We start from the raw sequence: 23,393 nt of genomic DNA on the forward strand, positions 1-23,393 counted from the left end.
CCAGAATTGAAAGAGACACATGTACCCCAATGCTCATTGCAGCACTGTTTATAATAGCCAGGACATGGAAGCAACCTAGATGTCCATCAGCAGACAAATGGATAAGAAAGCTGTGGTACATATACACAATGGAGTATTACTCAACCATTAAAAAGAATACATTTGAATTAGTTCTAATGTGGTGGATGAAACTGGAGCCTATTATACAGCGTGAAGTAAGCCAGAAAGAAAAACACCAATACAGTATACTAATGCATATGTATGGAATTTAGAAAGATGGTAATGATAACCCTGTATGCGAGACAGCAAAAGAGACACAGATGTATAGAACAGTCTTTTGCACTCTGTGGGAGAGGACAAGGGTGGGATGATTTGGGAGAATGGCACTGAGACATGTATATTATCATATGTGAAACAAATTGCCAGTCCAGGTTCGATGCATGATACAGGATGCTCAGGGCTGGTGCACTGGGATGACCCAGGATGGTATGGGAGGGAGGTGGGAGTGGGGTTCAGGATGGAGAACACACACACACCCGCGGCAGACTCATGTCAACGTATGGCCAAACCAATACAATGTTGTAAACTAATTAGCCTCCAATTAAAATAAATAAATTTATATTAATAAAAAAAGAAAAGTAAAAGAAAAAAGCACACTGTCTAGTGAAAAAACTGTGTGTATGGTGGATCTACTGCATGTTTGGCTACTGTGTTAAAAGCTGTCTACTTGACCATGTTGAGCTCCCATGCAAATGAAGGAAACAGATCAGAAAGATGGATTGGCCTGCGGTCAGCCTAGGTGTACTGCTGTCTTCCTCTGGAACACTTTCTGCAGATGCACAACTTCAGTGGGACAAGAGTCTATGAGGTGACTTCCTACCAGCTCTGATGCAAAGTTAGCAAAGTAAACACAGCTGCAATTTCCACTGGTCTAAGTCCGAAACTCTCAGGACAAACGGTGAGCAAACCAGGCAAAACAATTCTTCATGCTACTTTTCATGTAAGTTTATTTGCATCTGATGTATGCAACTATAGTCACAAAAAGTGAAATGATGCACTTTGTGATGTAAAATTCCACAAAGAAACAAGTTCAACCTATAAAAGGTCACTGGCTATTCACCAAATTATCTCTTTTTAATCCTTACTGTTACACTACCTATGCCCCCTAAGTCAATGGGCCATTACTTCTTAGCTTGACAAGACTTGCCACCGACAGCCTGAACTGAACTTCGGGAGCCCATGCCACCTGTCTGGAAGTTAATCAGACTCACCCTTTTCAGAATCTGCAATAATAGCCACAGGGAAAATTCAGACTTGGGTCATTAGTGGCAGGTCCCCATAGTAAACATCATGAAGTGAGAAGAATACCAAGAACACTAAGAATACCAATACACGGTGCTGATATTGTGCCTGGCACTGTTCCATTATTCTCCTCCTTTTAGAGATGAGGAAATGGAGGTATGGTTTCAATAAATATCTCCAAATCAGACAACTTGGAAAAAAGTGAAACCACAATTTGCCAGTGACTCTAATCTGGCCAGGGACTGGGCCCTGTGCTCATCCCTGCCGGGTTCCCACACCTGGAGGCTGTTTCCCTTTACTGTGCAGCCTGGAGGCCTCCGAGAAACCCCATGAGTTACCTAATCCCATGTAATTTAACTGAGTTACTTAATCCCATGTGTTACTTAATTGAAGGTGGTTCTCTGTAGCTTGTAACCAAATATGCCCCTCTAACAACAATCTTCTAAAGAAGATTTCTAATTTGCCTTATGAAATGTGTATATAGGTAGAGTCACTGATAACTTTCATTTTTCTTTTGGTTTCATTCTAGCCTGAAAAATATTTTCTTTCAATATGAAAGTAACTACTTTTATTCAACTGTTTTTTTCTAGAACATCTACTGGGCTAGTAGCATAGTTTATTAAAACATACAGCTCTAATGGATTTGAATCATGATATGATTGAATACAACTGTTATTTTAAATTACTAAGACTAGAGATCTCTTCAAGAAAATTAGAGATACCAAGGGAACATTTCATGCAAAGAAGGGCTCAATAAAGGACAGAAATAGTATGGACCAAACAGAAGCCGAACATACTAAGAGGAGGGGTCAAGAATACACAGATGAACTTTTACAATAAAGGTCTTAATGGTCTGGATAACCACGATGATGTGGTCACTCACCCAGAGCCAGGCATCCTGGCGTGTGAAGTCAAGTGGGCCTTGAATCATTACTATGAACAAAGCTAGTGGAGGTGATGGAATTCCAGGTGAGCTGTTTAGAATCCTAAAAGATGATACTGTTAAAAGTGTTGCATTCAATATGCCAGCAAATTTGGAAAACTCAGCTGTGGCCACAGGACTGGAAAAAGTCAGGTTTCATTCCAATCCCAAAGAACTGCAATGCCAAAGAATGTTCAGATTACTGCACAGTTGCACTCATTTCACATGATAGCAAGATTATGCTCAAAATCCTTCAAGACCAGCTTTAACAGTATGTGAATTGGGAACTTCCAGATGTTCAAGCTAGATTTAGAAAAGGCAGGGGAACCAGAGATTACATTTCTAACACCCATGAGATCAGAAAAACATCTACTTCTGCTTCATTGACTATGCTAAAGCCTTTGACTGTATGGATCACAACAAACTGTGGAAAATTCTTAAAAGGATGGGAATATCAGAACACTTTACCTGTCTCCTGAGAAACCAGTATGCAGGTCAAGAGGCAACAGTTAGAACTGGATGTGGAACAATGAACTGGTTCAGAATTGGGAAAGGAGTACATCAAGGCTGTATATAGTCACCCTGTTTTTTTTTCTAACTTATATACAGAGCACATCATGTGAAATGGCAGGCTTGATTAAGACTAAACTGGAATCAAGATTGCCAGGAGAAATATCAATAACGTCAGATATGCAGATGACACCACCTTAATCACAGAAAGCAAAGAGGAACAAAAGAGTTCTTAATGAAGATGAAAGAGGAGAGTGAAAAAGCTGGCTTAAAACTCAGCGTTCAAACAACGAAGATCATGGCATCTGGTCCCATCACTTCATGGCAAATAGATGGGGAAACAATGGAAATAGTGACAGACTTTATTTTCTTGGGCTTCAGAATCACTGTGGACAGTGACTGCAGCCATGAAATTGAAAGATGCTCCTTGCAAGGAAAGCTGTGACAAACCTAGACATGGTATTAAAAAGCAGAGACATCACTTTGCCAACAAAGGTCCACATAGTCAAAGTTATGGTTTTCCTAGTAGTCATGTATGGATGTGAGAGAGTCGGACCATAAAGAAGGCCGAGTCTGAAGAACTGATGTTTTCGAATTGTGGTGCTGCAGAAGACTTTTGAGAATCCCTTGGACAGCAAGGAGATCAAACCAGTCCATCCTAAAGGAAACCAACCCTGAATACTCATTGGACAGACTGAGGCTGAAGCTCCAATACTTTGGCCACCTGATGCAAAGAGTCAATTCATGGGAAAGGACTCTGATGCTGGGAAAGATTGAGGATAGGAGGACAAGGAGGGGTGACAGAGGATGAGATGGTTGAATGATATCACCAGTTCAACGGACATGAGTTTGAACAAATTCCAGAAGATGGTGAAAGTCAGGGAGGCCTGGTGTGCTGCAGTCCGTGGGGATGCAAAGAATCTGATATGACTGATTGAACAATAACAACAAAGCTTTTCTATAACTTTCTATTGTCTAAAACATAAAACAGTGGGCAAGATAGTGTATACTTTCTTACATGTCTCTTTTCCCCACATATTGCAAGAACACGGATATCAGAATCTCTAATAAAAGTGTGGCCATTTCTTTTCTTCTTTGTTATAGAGGACAAAAATTTTGGAGTTCTAAACTCTTTTAAGTTGAAAAACTTAGCTTCCTGAAACACTTTAGGCCCAAATACCTTTTAAAATATTGGAATGGGGAAGATTTTATCAACCCGATACAATAGGAAAGTTTCCAGTTTTAAAACAAAACTCTGCAGAAGAGCAGAAATTATTTGATGCATATTTCCCCTTTATAATTACAAACCAAAACTGGAATGAAACATATAAAACTCTATAAAGCAGAAGGTCCTGAAGCTGTTCCACTCAGAATACATACAAGCTAAAACATAAAAAAATTCCAGGAGAGATAACCTCCTCAGAATGTTTTCTATAACTGACAGAGGCCAGCAAATCTGCAGTGGGTTTCACAGGCCCCACAGAAAGTCAGTGGGTTTTGTAAAAATTTCAATAATGTAGCTACTGAAGAAAATGCATTTGCACAAAGAAAAGTGCTACACCCCAAATGTGTGCCAAAGCCTGAGACTGGAAGGCGTGAAGCAGTTTTCTTCCTCTGCCCCGGAAGCGTCCCTCCTGCAGGCCGCCACATGGTGACTCTTTGGCAGGATTTAAGGTAGTTAACTAAGAAATCCAAATTGGAAAATACAAACTCCAACTTTGTTTTGATCAATATTGTTAAGAGAATGATATTAACTGGGTTATTTTCAGAGATATTCCATATCACTTCAGTTTTTCTTAAAAAATTAATTAATTAATTATTTCTTTTTTTGTTTCACGGTTGACATTTTATTTAAAAGAATTTAAAAATCACTTATTTCCTTTCATGACAGAATACATTTTTATTAACAATAGCAGAAGGCAATCCTTCAGGTATCCCAAGTTATTCTGAACTCACTTCAGTTTTAATACCAGGTTGCAACCTGCCTCGTCTGTCAGCCCAAGCCAAATAAATAGACTATTCATCTCTAGATAGTTACTTAGAAAGATCTGGAAAACAGGAGTATCATGAACTGAACATTTCACTTCTCATTTCATCCATATCCAGAAGTTCATTCCCGGGCCAACACTTTAAAAGCTGACCCCTTAAAAGTCACCACACATGACAGAGTACCCATATGTCATTTCAGGACTGATTCAATATTTTCTCCATCATGATGGTGAAAGTTACATATTACATACAATGATTAAAACCAATGTTCTTTTTCTTCCTCCATTTTGTCTACTTTTCGGGAAATATTTTCCATTTAAAATTCATATGTTATACAATCTTGACTTTGGTAAAATACCACTCAGTGAAACTTACATGCAGAAAGATAATATTTATTTTTTAAGATGTGTGATTTAAAATTGTTTCACACGTGTGTTTCCCCCCATTACTATTTTTTTCCTTTGATTAGTGGTTATTTCCAATTGCCTTTGTTATTAATCAAATAAATGAGGGGAGAGAAATAGCACATTATGAAAAGATGCTCAACATCACTCATTATTAGAGAAATGCAAATCAAAACCACAATGAGGTACCACTTCACACCAGTCAGAATGGCTGCAATCCAAAAATCTGCAAGCAATAAATGCTGGAGAGGGTGTGGAGAAAAGGGAACCCTCCTACACTGTTGGTGGGAATGCAAACTAGTACAGCCACTATGGAGAACAGTGTGGAGATTCCTTAAAAAATTGCAAATAGAACTACCTTATGACCCAGCAATCCCACTGCTGGGCATACACACCGAGGAAACCAGAATTGAAAGAGACACATGTACCCCAATGTTCATCGCAGCACTGTTTATGATAGCCAGGACATGGAAACAACCTAGATGTCCATCAGCAGATGAATGGATAAGAAAGCTGTGGTACATATACACAATGGAGTATTACTCAGCCGTTAAAAAGAATTCATTTGAATCAGTTCTGATGAGATGGATGAAACTGGAGCCGATTATACAGAGTGAAGTAAGCCAGAAAGAAAAACACCAATACAGTATACTAACACATATATATGGAATTTAGGAAGATGGCAATGACGACCCTGTATGCAAGACAGGGAAAGAGACACAGATGTGTATAACGGACTTTTGGACTCAGAGGGAGAGGGAGAGGGTGGGATGATTTGGGAGAATGCCATTCTAACATGTATACTATCATGTGAATTGAATCGCCAGTCTATGTCTGACGCAGGATGCAGCATGCTTGGGGCTGGTGCATGGGGATGACCCACAAAGATGTTTTGGGGCGGGAGGTGGGAGGGGGGTTCATGTTTGGGAATGCATGTAAGAATTAAAGATTTTAAAATTTAAAAAATAAAAAACTAAAAAAAAAAAAAGATAAATCAGATAAAATACTTTGATTTAGATAAATCAGTACACTAGTATTAAATCTATTTATATATAATGGCTAAAAATGTATACATTTATACATGGGCCTAAAAAATATCTGGGAATTATAATTATAGAAGTAAATATAAATGTTATAAATGTAAAAAAAAAAAACAAAATTCTAAAAAAATTGGTACTATGATGTACACTAACTATATTTTTAAACTATACAGTCAAACCTTTATCTTATAATAATGCTCAAATAAGGCATATTAATTTTTTAATCTGTAAGTATGGCTGCAAAAATTGCTTCTCCATTCAACAAATTTACTAGTCTTACTTATGAAAGATTAATTACATTAAAATCTTTTAGTTGTTTTTAATTCCTGGTGGAGAGGGAGCTTAAAAAAAAGAGAACTTCCATTCTGAAATATATTTTAAAAACAGTTTTATGTAAAATTTTCAGTAGCATATATATCCCATTGGAAAAATACAAACATCTTTAAAACAAATGTTTTAATCTGTAGGAAAAGTCACAAGCTTCCTAGAGAAAGGAGACAGCCTAATTTCCTTTACCAAGTACAACATGTAAATGAACTGAATAAGGTAAATTATCTAATGTGATTTTTGTAATATAGTTCAAATTTTACCTTTAGTCATTTCTATCTACTTATTGATGCCGGAAGTAAATTTAGTGAAACTAAAGGAACTCATAGCTAAAACAAACTGTTTCTAAAATCTGCTCTTTCTCAGCTACTGGCTGGCTGTCCACTTAGGCATCAGGGTTCCCTTAAGGGGCCTTTCAAATTACTGGAGACACTTGGTCTACTCTTTTCTACTAAACCCAATGCTGGCTCTTGACGCCACATCTGGCGACGAGCCTTACCATTCGATGCCATTCAAAGTGCACTGAGACAGTCAAGGGGGCCTTAGGAAGCATCACTACGAACAAAGCTAGTGGGGGTGATGGAATTCCTGTTGAGCTCTTTCAGACACTAAAGATGATGCTGTGAAAGTGCTGCACTCACTATGCCAGCAAATTTGGAAAACTCAGCAGTGGCCACAGGACTGGAAAAGGTCAGTTTTCATTCCAATCCCAAAGAAAAGCAATACCAAAGAATGTTCAAACTACTGCACAATTGCAATCGTCTCACATGCTAGTAAAGTAATGCTCAAAATTCTCCAAGCCAGGCTTCAACAGTATGTGAACCATGAACTTCCAGATGTTCAAGCTGGACTTAGAAAAGGTAGAGGAACCAGAGATCAAACTGCCAACATCTGCTGGATCATGGAAAAAGCAAGAGTTCCAGAAAAACATCTACTTCTGCTGTATTGACTGTGCCAAAGCCTTTGACTGTGTGGATCACAACAAACTGTGGAAAATTCTGAAAGAAATGGGAATACCAGACCACCTGACTGGCCTTCTGAGAAATCTGTATGCAGGCCAAGAAGCAACAGTTAGAAGCAGACATGGAACAATGGACTGGTTCAAAATTGGGAAAGGAATACGTCAAGGCTGTATACTGTCACCCTGCTTATTTAGCTTATATGCAGAGTACATCATGCAAAATGCCAGGCTGGATGAAGCACAAGGTGGAATCAAGACTGCAGAGAGAAATATCAATAACCTCAGATACACAGACGACATCACCCTTATGGCAGAAATGGAAGAAGAACTAAAGAGCCTCCTGATAAAAGTGAAAGAGGAGAGTGAAAAAGCTGGCTTAAAACTCATTCAGAAACTAAGATCATGGCATCTGGTCCCATCACTTCATGGCAAATAGATGGGAAAACAGTGGAAACAGTGGCAGACTTTCTTTTTTTGGCCTCCAAAATCACTGCAGATGGTGACTGCAGCCATGACATTAAAAGACACTTGCTCCTTGGAAGGAAAGCTATGACCAACCTAGACAGCATATTAAAAAGCAGAGACATTACTTTGCCAACAAAGGTCCTTCTAGTCAAAGCTATGGTTTTTCCAGTAGTCATGTATGGATGTGATAGTTGGACTATAAAGAAAGCTGAGTGAGTTCAGAATCAATGCTTTTGAACTGTGGTGTTGGAAAAGACTCTTGAGAGTCCCTTGGACTGCAAGGAGAACCAACCAATCAATCCTAAAGGAAATCAGTCCTGCACATTCATTGGAAGGACTGATGCTGAAGCTGAAATTCCAATACTTTGGCCACCTGTTGCTAAGAACGGACTTTTTGGAAAAGACCTTGATGCTGGGAAAGATTGAAGGTGGGAGGAGAAGGGGACAACAGAGGATGAGATGGTTTGATGGCATCACCAACTCGATGGACGTGAGTTTGAGCAAGCTCTGGGAGTTGGTGATGAACAGGGAAGCCTGGCGTGCTGCAGTCCATGGGGTTGCAAAGAGTCAGACATGACTGCGCAACTGAATTGAATTGAAATGATTCAAAGTGCCCTGGAAAGTTTTCCTATTGCATTTATAGCAGCAGTAAATTTACTACACATGAGATTATGTGTAGATTATGGAGTAGAAGGACTAGAGCTCACTTCCTCTTGTGAGGACACCAGAATCACTGAATAACTGTCATTAAAAAAGACTGCAGTCTATCAACAAAAATATTCTGCATCCAAAGACATAAAGAAGAAACCCAATTAGATAGTTGGAGGGGTGCTGGCCCACAGACTGGAGAATAATTAAATGGCAGATATTCTCCCGCAGGAGTGAGAACTGTGAGCCCCCGTCAGCATCCTCAGTCTGAGGAACTGGCATTCAATAGAGGAGCACCCAGACCATTTGGTTTGATGGCCAAACAGGGCTGGGGTGCGGGAGCTGCGCAGGAGTGCTGTAAAACAGAAACTCGACTCTTGGGGAGGGTGCACACAAGGACGCAAATGCCCCGGGACCCATGACAGAAGGACTGACCATAGGAGCCTGGCTCAGACCTACTTGCTGGCCTTGGAGGGCCTCCTGGGGGTAGGGGTGGCTCTGGCTCATTGTGGGGACAAGGACACTGGCAGTGGACACATGCACCAGCATGAGCTCTCCTGGAGGTTGTCATTTTGGTACCAAGACCTGCCCCCACTCAACAATCTTCAGTGTTTAATGCTGGAATGCCTCAGGCTAAACAGCCAACAAGGTGGGGATATAGACCCATCCATCAGAAAGTAGGCTATCTAAAGTCACCCTGAGCCCACAGTCACTTATAAACACACCCCTTCACATGGCTCTACCCACCAGAGGGACAAGACCCTGCTCTCTCCACCAGTGGGCAGACACTAGTCCTTCCTACCAGAAAGCCTGAACAAGCTTTTCAACCAGCCTCAACCACCACGGGGCAGACAGAAGCAGCCTGCACATGAGGCTCTGGGAGTTGGTGATGGACAGGGAAGCCTGGCATGCTGCAGTCCATGGGGTCACAAAGAGTTGGAAATGACTGAGTGACTGAACTGAACTGAACTGAGCAGCCTGCAGACTGAGTCCCCAAATGTAGATCAGAACCTACCCTGGGGCCAGCTGATCCCTGGCCCTTGTGACAAGAGAGGAGTGCATTGCTGGGACACATAGGACATCCCCTACAGAGGGCCATGCCTCTCAGGTTGAGAAATATAACTAACTTTCCACATACATAAAAATAAAAATAGAAATTTAGATAAAATGAGACAGCAGAGGAATATGTTTCAGAAGAAGGAACAAGATAAAACCCAAGAACAACTATGTGAAGTAGAGTTAGGCAGCTTACATGAGAAAGACTTCAGAGTATAAAAGATGATTATAAAGATGATCTAAGAACTTGGGAAAAGAATGGATGCACAGAGTGGGAAGTTACAAGAATTTTTAAAAACAAAGAGTTATGAAATATAAAGGACAACCAAATGGGGCTGAAGAGTAAAATAACTGAATTGAAAAACACACTAGAAGGAATCAACAGCAGGATAAACGAGGCAGAAGAACTTACCGTGAACGGGAAGAGAGCAGTGGAGATCACGGCCATGGAACAAAGTAAGGGAAAGGATGAAAACAGTCGAATAGACCCGTGGAGCAACATCAGGTACACCAACACTTGCACTGTGGGGTCCCAGAAGGAGGAGAGAGAAAGAGAGAGAGGCAGAGAAGGCCTGAGAAGAGTAATGGAGAGATGATAGCAGAAAACGTCCCTAAAATGAAAACCAAAAGAGTCACCCAAGTCCAGGAAGCACAGAGGCCCACGCAGGATGAACTGAAGGAGGAACACAATGAGACACAGAATAATCAAACTGACAAAAAGTAAAGATAGAGAAAACTAAAAGCAATAAGAGAAATGCAACAAATAAAATACAAGGGAATCCCCATAGACTATCAGCTGATTTCTCATCAGAAACTGCAGGCCAGAAAGGAGTGCCAGGATATAAAGGGATTAAAGGGAAGAACCTATAAGCAAGAACACCCTATCCAACAACATTCTCACTCAGATTTGATGAAGAAATCAATTGATTTATAGACAAGCAATATACTAAAAGGACCATGCACCACGATCAAGTGAGATTTATCCCAAGGATGCAAGGATTTTTCAATATTTACAAATGAAACAATGACTGGACACCACATCAACAAACTGAAGAAGGAAAACCATATGACTATCTCAACAGATACAGAAAAAAGCCTTTCACAAAATCAACAACCATTTGTGATGAAAACTGTCTACAAAGTGGACACAGAGGAAACCTACCTCAACATAGTAAAGGCCATATACATCCAACCCACTGCAAACATTACTCTCAATGGTAAAAAACTGAAAGCATTTTCTCTCAGATCAGGAATAAGACAAGGATGTCCACTCTCACCACTATCATTCAACATAGTTTTGGGAGTCCTCACCACAGGAATTGGAAAAGAAAAAAAAAATCCAAATTGGAAAAGAAGTAAAATTGTCATTGTTTGCAGATGACAGGATACTATACATAGAAAATCCTAAAAATGCTACCAGAAAACTACTAAAGCTCATCAGTGAATTTGATAAAGTCACAGGGCTTCCCTGGTAACTCAGATAGTAAAGAATCTATCTGCCTGCCATGCAGGAGACCTGGATTTGATCCCTGGGTTGGGAAGATCCCCTAGAGAAGGGAATGCCAATCCACTCCAGTATTCTTGCCTGGAAAATCCCATGAACAGAGGATCCTGGTGGGCTACAGTCCATGGGGTCACAAAGGTTGGACAGGACTGAGTGACTAGCACACACACACACACAGGGTACAAAATCAGTACACAGAAATCTGTTGCATTTCTATACAGTAACAACCAAAGATCAGAAAGAAAAATTAAGGAAAGAATCTCATTTACCACCACATCAAAAAGAATAAAACACCTCAGAATAAACCTACCTAAGGAGACAAAAGATCTATATTCTGAAAAGTGTAAGACATTGCTGAAAGAAATCAAAGATGACACACACAGATGAAATGATATACCCTGTGTTTGGATTGAAAGAATCAATATTGTCAAAATGACTTTACTACCAAGGGAGTCTACAGATTCAATGTAATCCCTATCAAATTACCAATGGCATTTTCCTCAAAACTATAACAAAAATTAAGGAAACACAAAAGACTCCAACTAGCCAAAGAAGCTCGAGAAAAAAGAACAGAGTTGGAGAAATCAGGCTCCCTGGGTTCAGACCATATTACAAAGTTATAGTAACCAAGATGGTATGGGACTGGCACAAAATAGACACATAACTCCATGAAACAGAATAGGGAGCCCAGGAATAAACCCACACGATTACAGTCAATTAGTCTACAACAAAGGAGGCAAGAATATGCAATGGAGAAAAGACGGTCTCTTTAGTAAGTGATATTGGGAAAACTGGACAGCTATATGTAAAAGAATGAAATCACATCATTCTCCTACACCATATAAAAAATAAACTCAAAATCAATTAAAGGCCTGAATGTAATACCAGAAACCATAACACTTCTAGAGGGAAACATAGGCAGTTCACTTTCACACAAATTGTAGCAATGCATTTTTGGATCAGTCTCCTAAAGCAAAGGAAAACAAAGCAAAAATAAAGAAATGGGACCTAATTAAATTTAAACTCACAGCAAAGGAAACCATAAACAAAATGAAAAGGTAACTTACAGAACTGAAGAAAATATTTGCAAAGGGTGTGACTGACAAAGGATTAATCTCCAAAACATACAAAGAGCTATGCAGCTGAATATCAAAAAACAAAACAAATCACCCAGTCAAAGAATGGGTAGATCTAAATAAATGTTTCTACAAAGACACCATACAGATGGCCAAAAGGCACATGAAAAGATGCCCCACATTGTTAATTGTTAGAGAAATAAAATCAAAACTATAATGAGGTCTCACTTCAACACCAGTCAGAATGGTGTACAAATAACAAATGCTGGAGAGAATGTGGAGAAAAGGGAACCCTCCTACAGTGTTGGTGGGAATGTAAATCGGTACAGCCACTATGGAAAACAATATGGGCATTCCCTAACAAACTAAAAAAAGAGCTACTATATTATCCTGCAATTCACTCCTGGGCATATATCCAGAGAAAACCATTATTTGAAAATATATATGTACTCCAATGTTCACTGCAGCACTGTTTACAATAGCCAAGACAAGGAAGCAACCTAATTGTCTGAATGGATAAGGGAGTTGTGATGTGTGTATACATATACATATATGATGGAATAGTAATGCCTTTTGGAGCAACATAGATATACCTAGAAATTATCATACCAAGTTGCATAAGACAGAAAAATATATGCTATTGCTTATATATGAAATCTAATAAAAATGATACAAATGGACTTATATACAAAACAGAAATAGATTCACAGATAGAGAAAACCAGCTTATGGTTATCAAAGGAGAAAGCTGTGGGGAGTCAGAAATTAGGAGTTTGGGATTAACATATACACACTACTGTGTAGAAAAAAATAACCAACAAGGACCTACTGTATAGGACAGGGAACTATACTTAACATTTTATAATAACCCATAAAGGAAAATAATCTGAAAAAGGATATATAACTGAATCACTTTGCTGTACACCTAAAACTAACACAAATTTGTAAATCAACTATACTTTAATTAAAAAAGAGTAAAAAAATTAAAGAAAATCTTCTATTTCTGTATTTCAAAATCATTGTCACCATAAAGTATGGTTTTTACCCATGGAGTAAAAAAAAGAAATTCTAAGATAATTTTTAAGCTAGCCATAATTTATAAATAAGGACCACTGAATGTGAGCAGTCAGTTTTACACCTCTCGTTATTATTTTTAAATATAGGTGTAAAGGAATGGCCACTTCTTAGACAAATCTAGAACTGCTACATTCTCTACCTGTGAGTTGATACAGACACTGAGTAATCATATTTGGTCTGGTGATATTTTGCCATAATTGAAGAAAGCTGTGCATGGTAATTAAGAAGAAATAAGACACAGGCTGAAATAAACACATTCAGTTGGGTTGCACCTAATGGAACAGAATTCTGGTGAAGCCCTGTAAGACAAAGTGACCTCCTGGCTCTCCACTGAAATCATCTGAAGAAGAGAACATGCTTATCCAACGTGTATTTGGATTTTGGGTGTGTGGTTCAAGACCCATCTGCTCAGTTGTCTTACTTTCTGGGAAAACTGAAGAGTTCCGTCAAGCAATTTATCTAAAAGTTACATAATTCTGTACATACAAAATAGGAACTTGAAGTCCCACTTCTCAGATTGATAGCAAAATTCTATGAATAAAAAGACAAAATTAGCACATAATACAATTACAGTAAGAAATGGAATATAAAAATGATTTGACTTGCTTTAAAACTAACCATTTCTTAGTTAGAAATACTAACCATTTGACTACTTTTATTTAGTTAGGGATCATAAAATGACCCGAAAAAATAATATTCCACCGCAGAAAAGAATCCTAATTTGTCGAGGAGAGTTCAGTATCCATTTTAAAATGAATAAGAGTCAAGGCTTTTTATTTTCTAAGTAGTCAAATATAAACACAAATGAGTATAATTCCCTTCAAAGCAAGCTGAAAACAAGTTTGTGCAGTTTACAACACATTTTCATGTGAATATGCTTTTCTAGTAAGATCTCTTACTGTTCACACTTGAAAAAATTATGCATACTGCAAAAACCAAGGCATTCCATCCCTACAACCCTGGGCAGTGGAGGAAGGCTAAGGTAGCTGGTCTAGGCACATGGTGTGGTTTCCCAGGTGCCATTCAAGAAGGACCAGCAGGGCCCTGGCACCTCACTGGCCGCCTTCCTTCATAGCAACCTTGGCGGGAATACGCAACAACACACGGCCTCAAAACCTTTGGGGACCTTCTCATTTGTTGTAGAAAAGACGCCCAGGACATTATAGCCCACCTCAGCTATCACAGTCTGTAAATGACCCTCAACTTGTTCTAGAAATTATACCACATGCATCTCCCACCAATTTGTCACTTGGTCTCTGGTGAGGTGCAAAGTAAAACTAAATGTCTTGTTAGAAGAACACCACTGCCCCGATACAGGGTCAACTGCAGGGGATAATGAGGAAGGCCAGCTCTGCTGTGATGATGGACTAAAATCATGATGGAGGGATAACCATTTATAAAATGAAGTCAGGCAGCCACTGCTGTGGGCAAATTCCTTAAAATCAATCTCTCTGTCTCTCTCTGGGGAACTGTGGAAAATTCTTAAAGAGATGGGAATACCAGAACATCTTACCTGACTCCTGAGAAATCTGTATGCAGGTCAAGAAGCAACAGTTAGAACTGGACATGGAACAACAGACTGGTTCCAATTGGGAAAGGAGTATGTCAAGGTTGTATACTGTCACGCTGCTTACTTGACTTATATGCAAAGTACATCATGTGAAATGCTGGGCTGGATGAAACACAAGCTGGAATCAAGATTGCCAGGGAAATATCAATAACCTCAGATTTGCAGATGACACCACACTTATGGCAGAAAGCAAAGAGGAATTGAAGATCCTCTTGATGAAAGTGAAAGAGGAGAGTGGAAAAGCTGGCTTAAAACTTAACATTAAAAAAATGAAGATTATGGCATCCAGTCCCATCACTTCATGGCAAATAGATGGATAAACAGTGGAAACAGTGACAGACTTTATTTTCTTGGGCTCCAAAATCACTGCAGATGGTGACTGCAGCCATGAAATTAAAAGATGTTTGTTCCTTGGAAGAAAAACTATGACCAACGTAAACAGTATATTAAAAAGCAGAGACATTAATTTGCCAACAAAGGCCCACCTAGTCAAAGCTATGGTTTTTCCAGTACTCATGTATGGATGGGAGAGTTGGACTATAAAGAAAGCTGAGTGCCAAAGAATTGATGCTTCTGAACTGTGGTGTTGGAGAAGACTCTTGAGAGTCCCTTGGACGGCAAGGAGATCCAATCAGTCCATCCTAAAGGAAATCAGTTCTGAATTCATTGGAAGGACTGATACTGAAGCTGAAACTCCAATTCTTTGGCCACCTGATGCTAAGAACGGACTCTTTGGAAAAGAACCTGATGCTGGGAAAGATTGAAGGCGGGAAGAGAAGGGGAGGACAGAGGATGAGATGGTTGGATGGCATCACCGACTCGATGGACATGAGTTTGAGTAAACTCCAGGAGCTGGTGATGGACAGGAAAGCCTGGCATGCTGCAGTCCATGGGGTCTCAAAGAGTCAGACATGACTGAGCAACTGAACTGAACTGTTGATGGCAAACCTCTACTGTGAAAGTGAGGGTCATGCAAGGGGAACTCAGGGGGCCACTTGAACTCTGCTTTTGCACATGGAAACTCATGTCCTATAACTAAACCCTTCACACTTTTTCTTGAAATAGTTTCCTGCTGTCTTTCTTTCTGGTATTTCCACAGCCCTAAAACCTATTCTAAATAGAAGGTGCTAATAAGCTATCTAGTCACAATAATTTGATATAACAGGTTTATATGTCATCCAGAATTATAAAAATCAGTCAGAAATCCAATGTATAATTAAAGTACAGTTAGTTTCTTTTATGCTTGAAAATAAAAACTGAGCTAATGACTGACTCCTTGAGATGAAGCACATTAAATGCTTTATAAGCCTACTCTGAGAACAAATATTAAAGGAAAGTAATTTCTCACCACTTATGAGTCTCTGTCAGTGAGTTCTCCTCTGCTTCTTGGTCAATTTTAGCTGAAAATACAAGAAAAGAAATAGATGAGATATGATAAATGGTTATAACCATCTCAAACAAAATAGATCAAATAATATGAAATGTATCTTAATACATTAATGCTAATGTACTCCACCAAAAGTTTATTTTTTAAAAATTTTATTGGAATATAATTATAGAATTTTATTTAAAATCTATGAATAGATATGATTGAATAGGTTATATTTAATTTTCATTAAGTTAATAATACTTTCTAAGTAATTTCTTTAAATTAGTCACATTAACCTGAGAAAATAAAATACCAGATAACTTGATATTCACATCAAATTTGTCTGTCAAGGATTTAAATGCCAATAATTAGTTGAAAACAATTCTCTCAAGCAAAGGTCCAAAAACCAGTAAAAACCTAAGTAGAAATGGTATGTAATGATCTTTACCAGTGCTCTTCACTTCAGATCACAATTGAGTAGATCCAGAGCTGACTTCTATGCAGACATAGGATAAAATACTAACACTTTCTCCTAACTTCAAGTGATGACATGACAGTGCACCCACTGATTTGCTAGAAATAAAGAATGGTAGCTGGACACAAACCCAAAGATCGAATTTGGGAAAGGGATTACGTCACTATTTTAAAACTGCTTAAAATAACACAGAAACTCCCATCACATAAAGTATGTATGGCAATGACTTTCACTGGCCAGTAAGCATTCTAGCATTTATGTATTACTTTATATACATACACACATATTTGGCACAAAAATTTAAAAAATACTCCCACTTCTTACAATGCTTTTAATAATATTTTTAGTCTATTCCCCCAGATCTCAAAATGTAGTTGTGACCCACTAAATTCATTTCATTCTTCACTATCTGTGACACACAGTTTGAAAATCACTGAGCTACTGGACAAAAAAATCAAAGAAAAAAACCACCCAGGAGCTAGTGAAAGAAGTTTCCTTTCATAATCATTTCCTTTGGGGGCACACTTGCAGCCATTTGGAAAAATTAAAAGACAGAAAGGAGTAGGGCAAAATGATTATAAATATTGGAACTGGGCGTGAAATCAAACCTGTGGCCACTTGGGAAATGTCAGTGACTGCATCACGACTTAAACAGTTGTCAGCTTTGGCTGCTGTTTCACAACCTCAAGACAGTGTTTGTTTGAAGGTCTGGACACGTCTGCAAAGCCGCCATGGAGTGTTATGCAGGTCCTCTACAGGACTGCCTGAATTTAACAGCAGTCATGGGAGATGGCAGCAGAGGTATGTTTCCCCTTTCCCTTCCGGTTTTTAAAAATGCTTACATAAAGGTACAGGTCAATCATTAGCCATATTAAGAAACAGGATAGATGTTCCATGACTTCACTTTGAAAAGTCTCCAATGTTGACCTATTTTCTTACAAAATCTTTGGGCTGCTGTATGAAAACAGTTTGTTTCCAGAAGTAATTCTAGAACCACAGAAAAGTTTAAGAGAAAACAACAAAGCAACACAATGCATAACACTTTCAGGAAGGAAGTTCTTCCAACTGCCCTTGCATCATTTTTTTTTTAAATATAGAATTTAAGACTGAGAAAGGAAGAAATTTTTTTGACTATTCTAGATGCACCGAGTAAATGATTTATGAAATTTAACACACCCTAGAATGAGATTCCAGTGACGTGTATTCTATTCTGATTCTGCCTCTGAAATTAGCTTTGTAATCTTAGTCTTCCCTGGTGGCTCAGATGGTAAAGAGCCTCCTTGCAAAGCAGGAGAAGGAAAGTGAAAGTCTCTCAGTCACGTCTGACTCTTTGTGGTCCCATGGACTACACAGTCTATGGGATTCTCCAGTCAGAATACTGGAGTGAGTAGCCGTTCCCTTCGCTAGGGGATCTTCCCAACCCAGGATTTGAACCCAGATCTCTCACACTGCAGGTGGATTCTTTACCTGCTAAGCCCCCAGGGAAGCCCTGGGTTCAATCCCTGGGTGGGGAAGATCCCCTGGAGAAGGAGATGGCAATCTATTCCAGTATTCATGCTTGGAAAATCCCACGGATGGACAGGCCTGGCACGCTACAGTCCAAGGGGTCGCAAAGAGTCAGACACGACTGAGTGACTAACACACACAGAATCTTAGGCATATAAATTAATCTGTTCAGTTCAGTTCAGTTGCTCAGTCATGTCCGACTCTTTGCGACCCCATGAATCGCAGCACGCCAGGCCTCCCTGTCCACCACCATCTCTCGGAGTTCACTCAGACTCACGTCCATCGAGTCAGTGATGCCATCCAGCCATCTCATCCTCTGTTGTCCCCTTCTCTTCCTGCCCCCAATCCCTCCCAGCATCACAGTCTTTTCCAATGAGTCAACTCTTTGCATGAGGTGGCCAAAGTACTAGAGCTTCAGCTTTAGCATCATTCCTTCCAAAGAAATCCCAGGGTTGATCTCCTTCAGAATGGACTGGTTGGATCTCCTTGCAGTCCAAGGGACTCTCAAGAGTCTTCTCCAACACCACAGTTCAAACGCATTAACATATACAAAATGTTCAGCATAGTGCCCCCAATAATTAGTAGGGGCTACATAAATATTCTTTGAAAATGTTGGATTTCAAGCTCTTGAAACCCTAAAGTGATACAATACATAATAATGTTTAACTGAATACACCAACTGCTATTGTATCATGCTTCAACATTATATGCAGATAAAGAAAACAGATACTCAACAGCTTTTTACATAATATAAGCCCCTAACTAGTTGTGAGTGGAATGAAGTGAGTTTCAGTTATTCATAATGATTCCTTGTGATGTATACTAAAACAGCTTTGGCTTCACTGTATGAACAAGTTTTACTGAATAAACACTGCAGTTCAATGTGGCAGAAGAATGATTCTTACTAAAGTAATAAAACAAAAATAGGCTCTCTGTCCAAACCTAATAGCCATATTAGAACCATAAAACCAAATTGGGATAGAAGGAAATACTTTAAATTACTCTGTTTTCCATTTTTTTAAACATGATTTTGAAGCTAAAAGTTGTTTTCTCTGCTGTAATCAGCTTTGATAAAGTCCTATGAGAGATGATTCTCTTTTGCAGGGCAATCTTAGAAATAAAAAACTTGGGACTTCCCTGTTGGTCCAGTGGTTAAGAATCCACCCTGCAATGAAGGGACATGGGTTCAACCCTTGGTCAGGGAACTAAGATCCCACAGGCCACAACTAAGACTCAATGCAACCAAAAAAAAAAAAAAAAGAAAGAAATTTTCTAGAAACTTGGGATGCAATTCGGATTTCTGGAGACACTGAGCTACCATTTCTCAACACACTGCTTGCAAAGAAACACCACTAACATTTTGTTATCACAACCTTTTAAGCACACTTATGATGTTAACATGGGCTTCCCAAGTGATGTGAGCGGTAAAGAACCTGCTTGCCAATGCAGGACACGTAAGAGACGAGGGCTCAGTCCCTAGAGGAGTGCATGGCAACTCAGTCCAGTATTCTTGCCTGGATAATCCCACGGAGAGAGGAGCCTGGTGGGCTATAGTCCATAGGGTCACAGAGAGTCTAACATGACTGCAGTGACTTAGCATGCACATACAAGATGTTAACTTAGTGACAAATGGTGGATGTGTTTCTTTAGTTTGTGAGGATGAAACCGATCAAACTAAAATAAAATGTTACTAAGGTAGTAAAAACTAAGGTATTTTTTAGATAACTCTGCCATTCATTTAGGGAGCACTCAAATTAATTATATGCAGTGACCAAAATCTTAGACCAACTGTGTGTTTTATTAGGTTGCTGCTGCTGCTGCTAAGTCACTTCAGTTGTGTCCAACTCTGTGCGACCCCCATAGACAGCAGCCCACCAGGCTCCTCTATCCCTGGGATTCTCCAGGCAAGAATACTGGAGTGGGTGGCCATTGCCTTCTCCAGTGCATGCATGCATGCTAAGTCGCTTCAGTTGTGTCTGACTCTATGAGACCCTATGGACAGCAGCACACCAGGCTCTTCTGTCCACGGGATTCTCTAGGCAAGAATACTGGAGTGGATAATTGCAGTTTCAGACCACAAATTTTAAATTATTATAACTAGGTTCAAATATATATTTATTAATCAAAGTAGGAACCGTTACAATCAACACATTTTTGCCAACGAGAAATAAGTTTGTTTATTCCTGAAGCATAAAAATCCATACTTTGGGATTTGATGAACTCTTGGAAAGCATTTTCTGAATCCTGCTGGTTGTGGAAACATTTTCCCTGCAAAAAGTTGTCAAGATGCTTGAAGAAGTGAAAGTCGGTTGGTGAGATGTCAGGTGAATATGGAAGGTGAGACAAAACTTCATAGTTCAATTTATTCAAATTTTGAAGCACTGGTTGTACAACATGTGGTCAGGAATTGTCATGGAGAAGAATTAGGCCCTTTCTGTGGACCAGTGCCAGCTGTGGGCCACGCAGTTTTAGGAGCATCTCATTGATCTGCTGAGCATACTTCTCAGATGTAATGGTTTTGCCAGGATTCAAAAAGCTGTAGTGGATCAGACTGGTTTAGTTCAGTTCAGTCGCTCAGTTGTGTCCAACTCTTTGTGACACCATGGACTGCAGCATACCAGGCCTCCCTGTCCATCACCAACTCCCAGAGTTTTCTCAAACTCATCTCCATTGAGTTGGTGATGCCATCCAACCACCTCATCCTCTGTCTTCCCCTTCTCTTCTCGCCTTCAATCTTTCCAAGCATCAGGGCCTTTTCCAATGAGTCATGTCCATCTCTTTGTGACTCTGTGGACTGCAGCATGCCAGGCTCTTCTGTCTTTCACTATCTCCTGGAGTTTGCTCACATTTATGTTCATTGAGTTGGTGATGCTAGCTAACAAATTTATCCTCTGCCACCCCCTTCTCCTCCTGCCCTCAATCTCTCCTAGCATATGGGTCTTCTCCAATGAGTTGGCTCTTCACATCAGGTGGCCAAAGCACTGGAGCTTCAGTTGCAGCAACAGTCCTTCCAATGAATATTCAGGACTGATTTCCTTTAGGACTGACTGGTTTGATCTCTTTGCAGTCCAAGGGACTCTCAAAAGTCTTCTCCAGCACCATAATTCAAAAGCATCAATTCTTTGACACTTAGCCTTCTTAATGGTCCAAATATCACATTGGTACATGACTCCTGGAAAATCCATAAGCTTGGACTATACGGACCTTTGTCAGCAAGTGATGTCTGTCTTTTTTAATATGCTGTCTAGGTTTGTCATAACTTTCCTTCCAAGAAGCAAGCATCTTTTAAATTTCATGGCTGCAGTCACTGTCGGCAGTGATCTTTCATTATTAGTATATAGGAATGCAAGAGATTTCTGTGTATTAATTTTGTAACTTGCAACTTTACCAAATTCATTGATGAGCTCTGGTTTTCTGGAAGCATCATTAGGATTTTCTATGTATAGTATCATGTCTTGGAGCCCATGAAAATAAAATCTGTCACTGTTTCCATTTTTTCCTCATCTATCTGCCATGAAGTGATGGGACCAGATGTCATGATCCTGGTTTTCTGAATGTTGAGTTTCAAGCCAGCTTCTTCACTTTCCTCTTTCACCTTCATCAAGAGGCTCTTTAGTTCCTCTTCATTTTCTGCCATTTGAGTGGTATAGTACTGCATATCCGAGGCTGTTGATATTTCTCCCAGCAATTTTGACTCCAGCTTGTGATTCATCGAGCCCAGTGTTTCACATGTATACAAACTTGCCCTTATCTATACATACATAACCTTTCAAAGGTGATCCTTGTTATTCATGGATTCTGTATTTGTGAAGTTGTCAACTCATTAAAATTATTTTAATTCCAAAATAAGTAACTGCAGTGCTTTTGTAGTTACTCGCAGATGTATGCAGAACATTGGAAAGTCTGAGTCACCAGGCACACGTTCCTGGTTAAGGCTGAATGCAGTGTGCCTCTGGTTTATTCCAAGTCTCATACTGCACAAGTGTCCTTTTCTCAGTCCTTTCTCAGATGCAGTTTGGCATCTTTTTACCTCCTTCTTTTCTGGTAATCTCTCTTTTTAAACAGTCCACAAGCATGGAGGTGCAGAGCTATCTAGTGCCCTAAACCTGAGGAGGCTATGGTGTGCCTTATGGGGAAAATACATGTGTTGGGTAAGCTTCACTCAGGGGCTGTCAGACTTGGCTGTGAGTTTGATATTAATGAGTTAGCAGTGCAGTAAAGAAGGTGTATTCAAACATGAACACACATAAAAAAAGATTGTACTTTGGTTGGTTGATGAAATGAGACCAAAATGTGACCAGAGGCTTGAAGAACTATATTTACTGCTAGGAACAGTGATCTAGTACTCACTAATTCAGTGTTTGCAGCAACCTTGTAGAACATAATTATGGCAAATAATGAGAATATATTTATCTTGTTTTATAAATGAAATGAATATAAAATCTGAAAAATTATATGTATATGTGCATACATATGTACATAAATATGCTATGTTTCTATTATATATAAAATATGTTATATGTAATATGATATAAATATAAATATAATCTAAAAATACATATAGTAATATTTTTAAATTTCATAATAAAAATTAAAAAGGAAAAGAAGTAAAATGTCACTGTTTGCAGATGACATGATACTATACATAGAAAATGCTAATGATGTTGCCAGAAAACCAGAGCTCATCAATGAATTTGGTAAAGTTGCAGGCTATAAAATTAAAACACAGAAATCTCTTGCATTCCTATACACTAATAGTGAAAGATCAGAAAGAGAAATTAAGGAAACAATCTCATTTACCATCACATCAAAAAGAATAAAATATCTAGAAACACATACCCAAGGATGTAAAAGACTTGTACTTCAAAAACTGTGTAAGATACTGATGAAAGAAATCAAAGATGACAAAAACAGATGGAGAGATATACCATGCTCCTGGATTGGAAGAATCAATGTCAAAATGACCGTACCACACAAAGTAATCTACAGATTCAATACAATCCCTATGGAACTATAGCATTTTTCACAGAATTAGAAGAAAAGAATTTATGATTTGTATGGAAACATGAAATACTCCAAACAGCCAGAGCAATCTTGAGAAAGAAAAATGGAGCTGGAGGAATCAGGCTCCCTGACATCAGACTATACTACAAAGCCACAGTCATCAAAACAGGTTGGTATTGGCACAGAAAC

General features: G+C 39.1%; 1 protein-coding gene across 1 annotated transcript in view; it reads right to left on the bottom strand.

The window, feature by feature from the left end:
* FMN2 (formin 2) overlaps positions 1 to 23,393 on the bottom strand; it is a 354,330-nt gene that overhangs the window by 44,317 nt on the left and 286,620 nt on the right. The window contains exon 15 of the mRNA XM_070289497.1: positions 16,199 to 16,250. Within this exon, the coding sequence (XP_070145598.1) occupies positions 16,199 to 16,250 (52 nt within the window). The remainder of the gene's footprint in view (positions 1 to 16,198; positions 16,251 to 23,393) is intronic.

Source organism: Ovis canadensis, chromosome 25, assembly GCF_042477335.2.
Source record: "Ovis canadensis isolate MfBH-ARS-UI-01 breed Bighorn chromosome 25, ARS-UI_OviCan_v2, whole genome shotgun sequence".
Taxonomy (NCBI): Eukaryota; Metazoa; Chordata; class Mammalia; order Artiodactyla; family Bovidae; genus Ovis; species Ovis canadensis.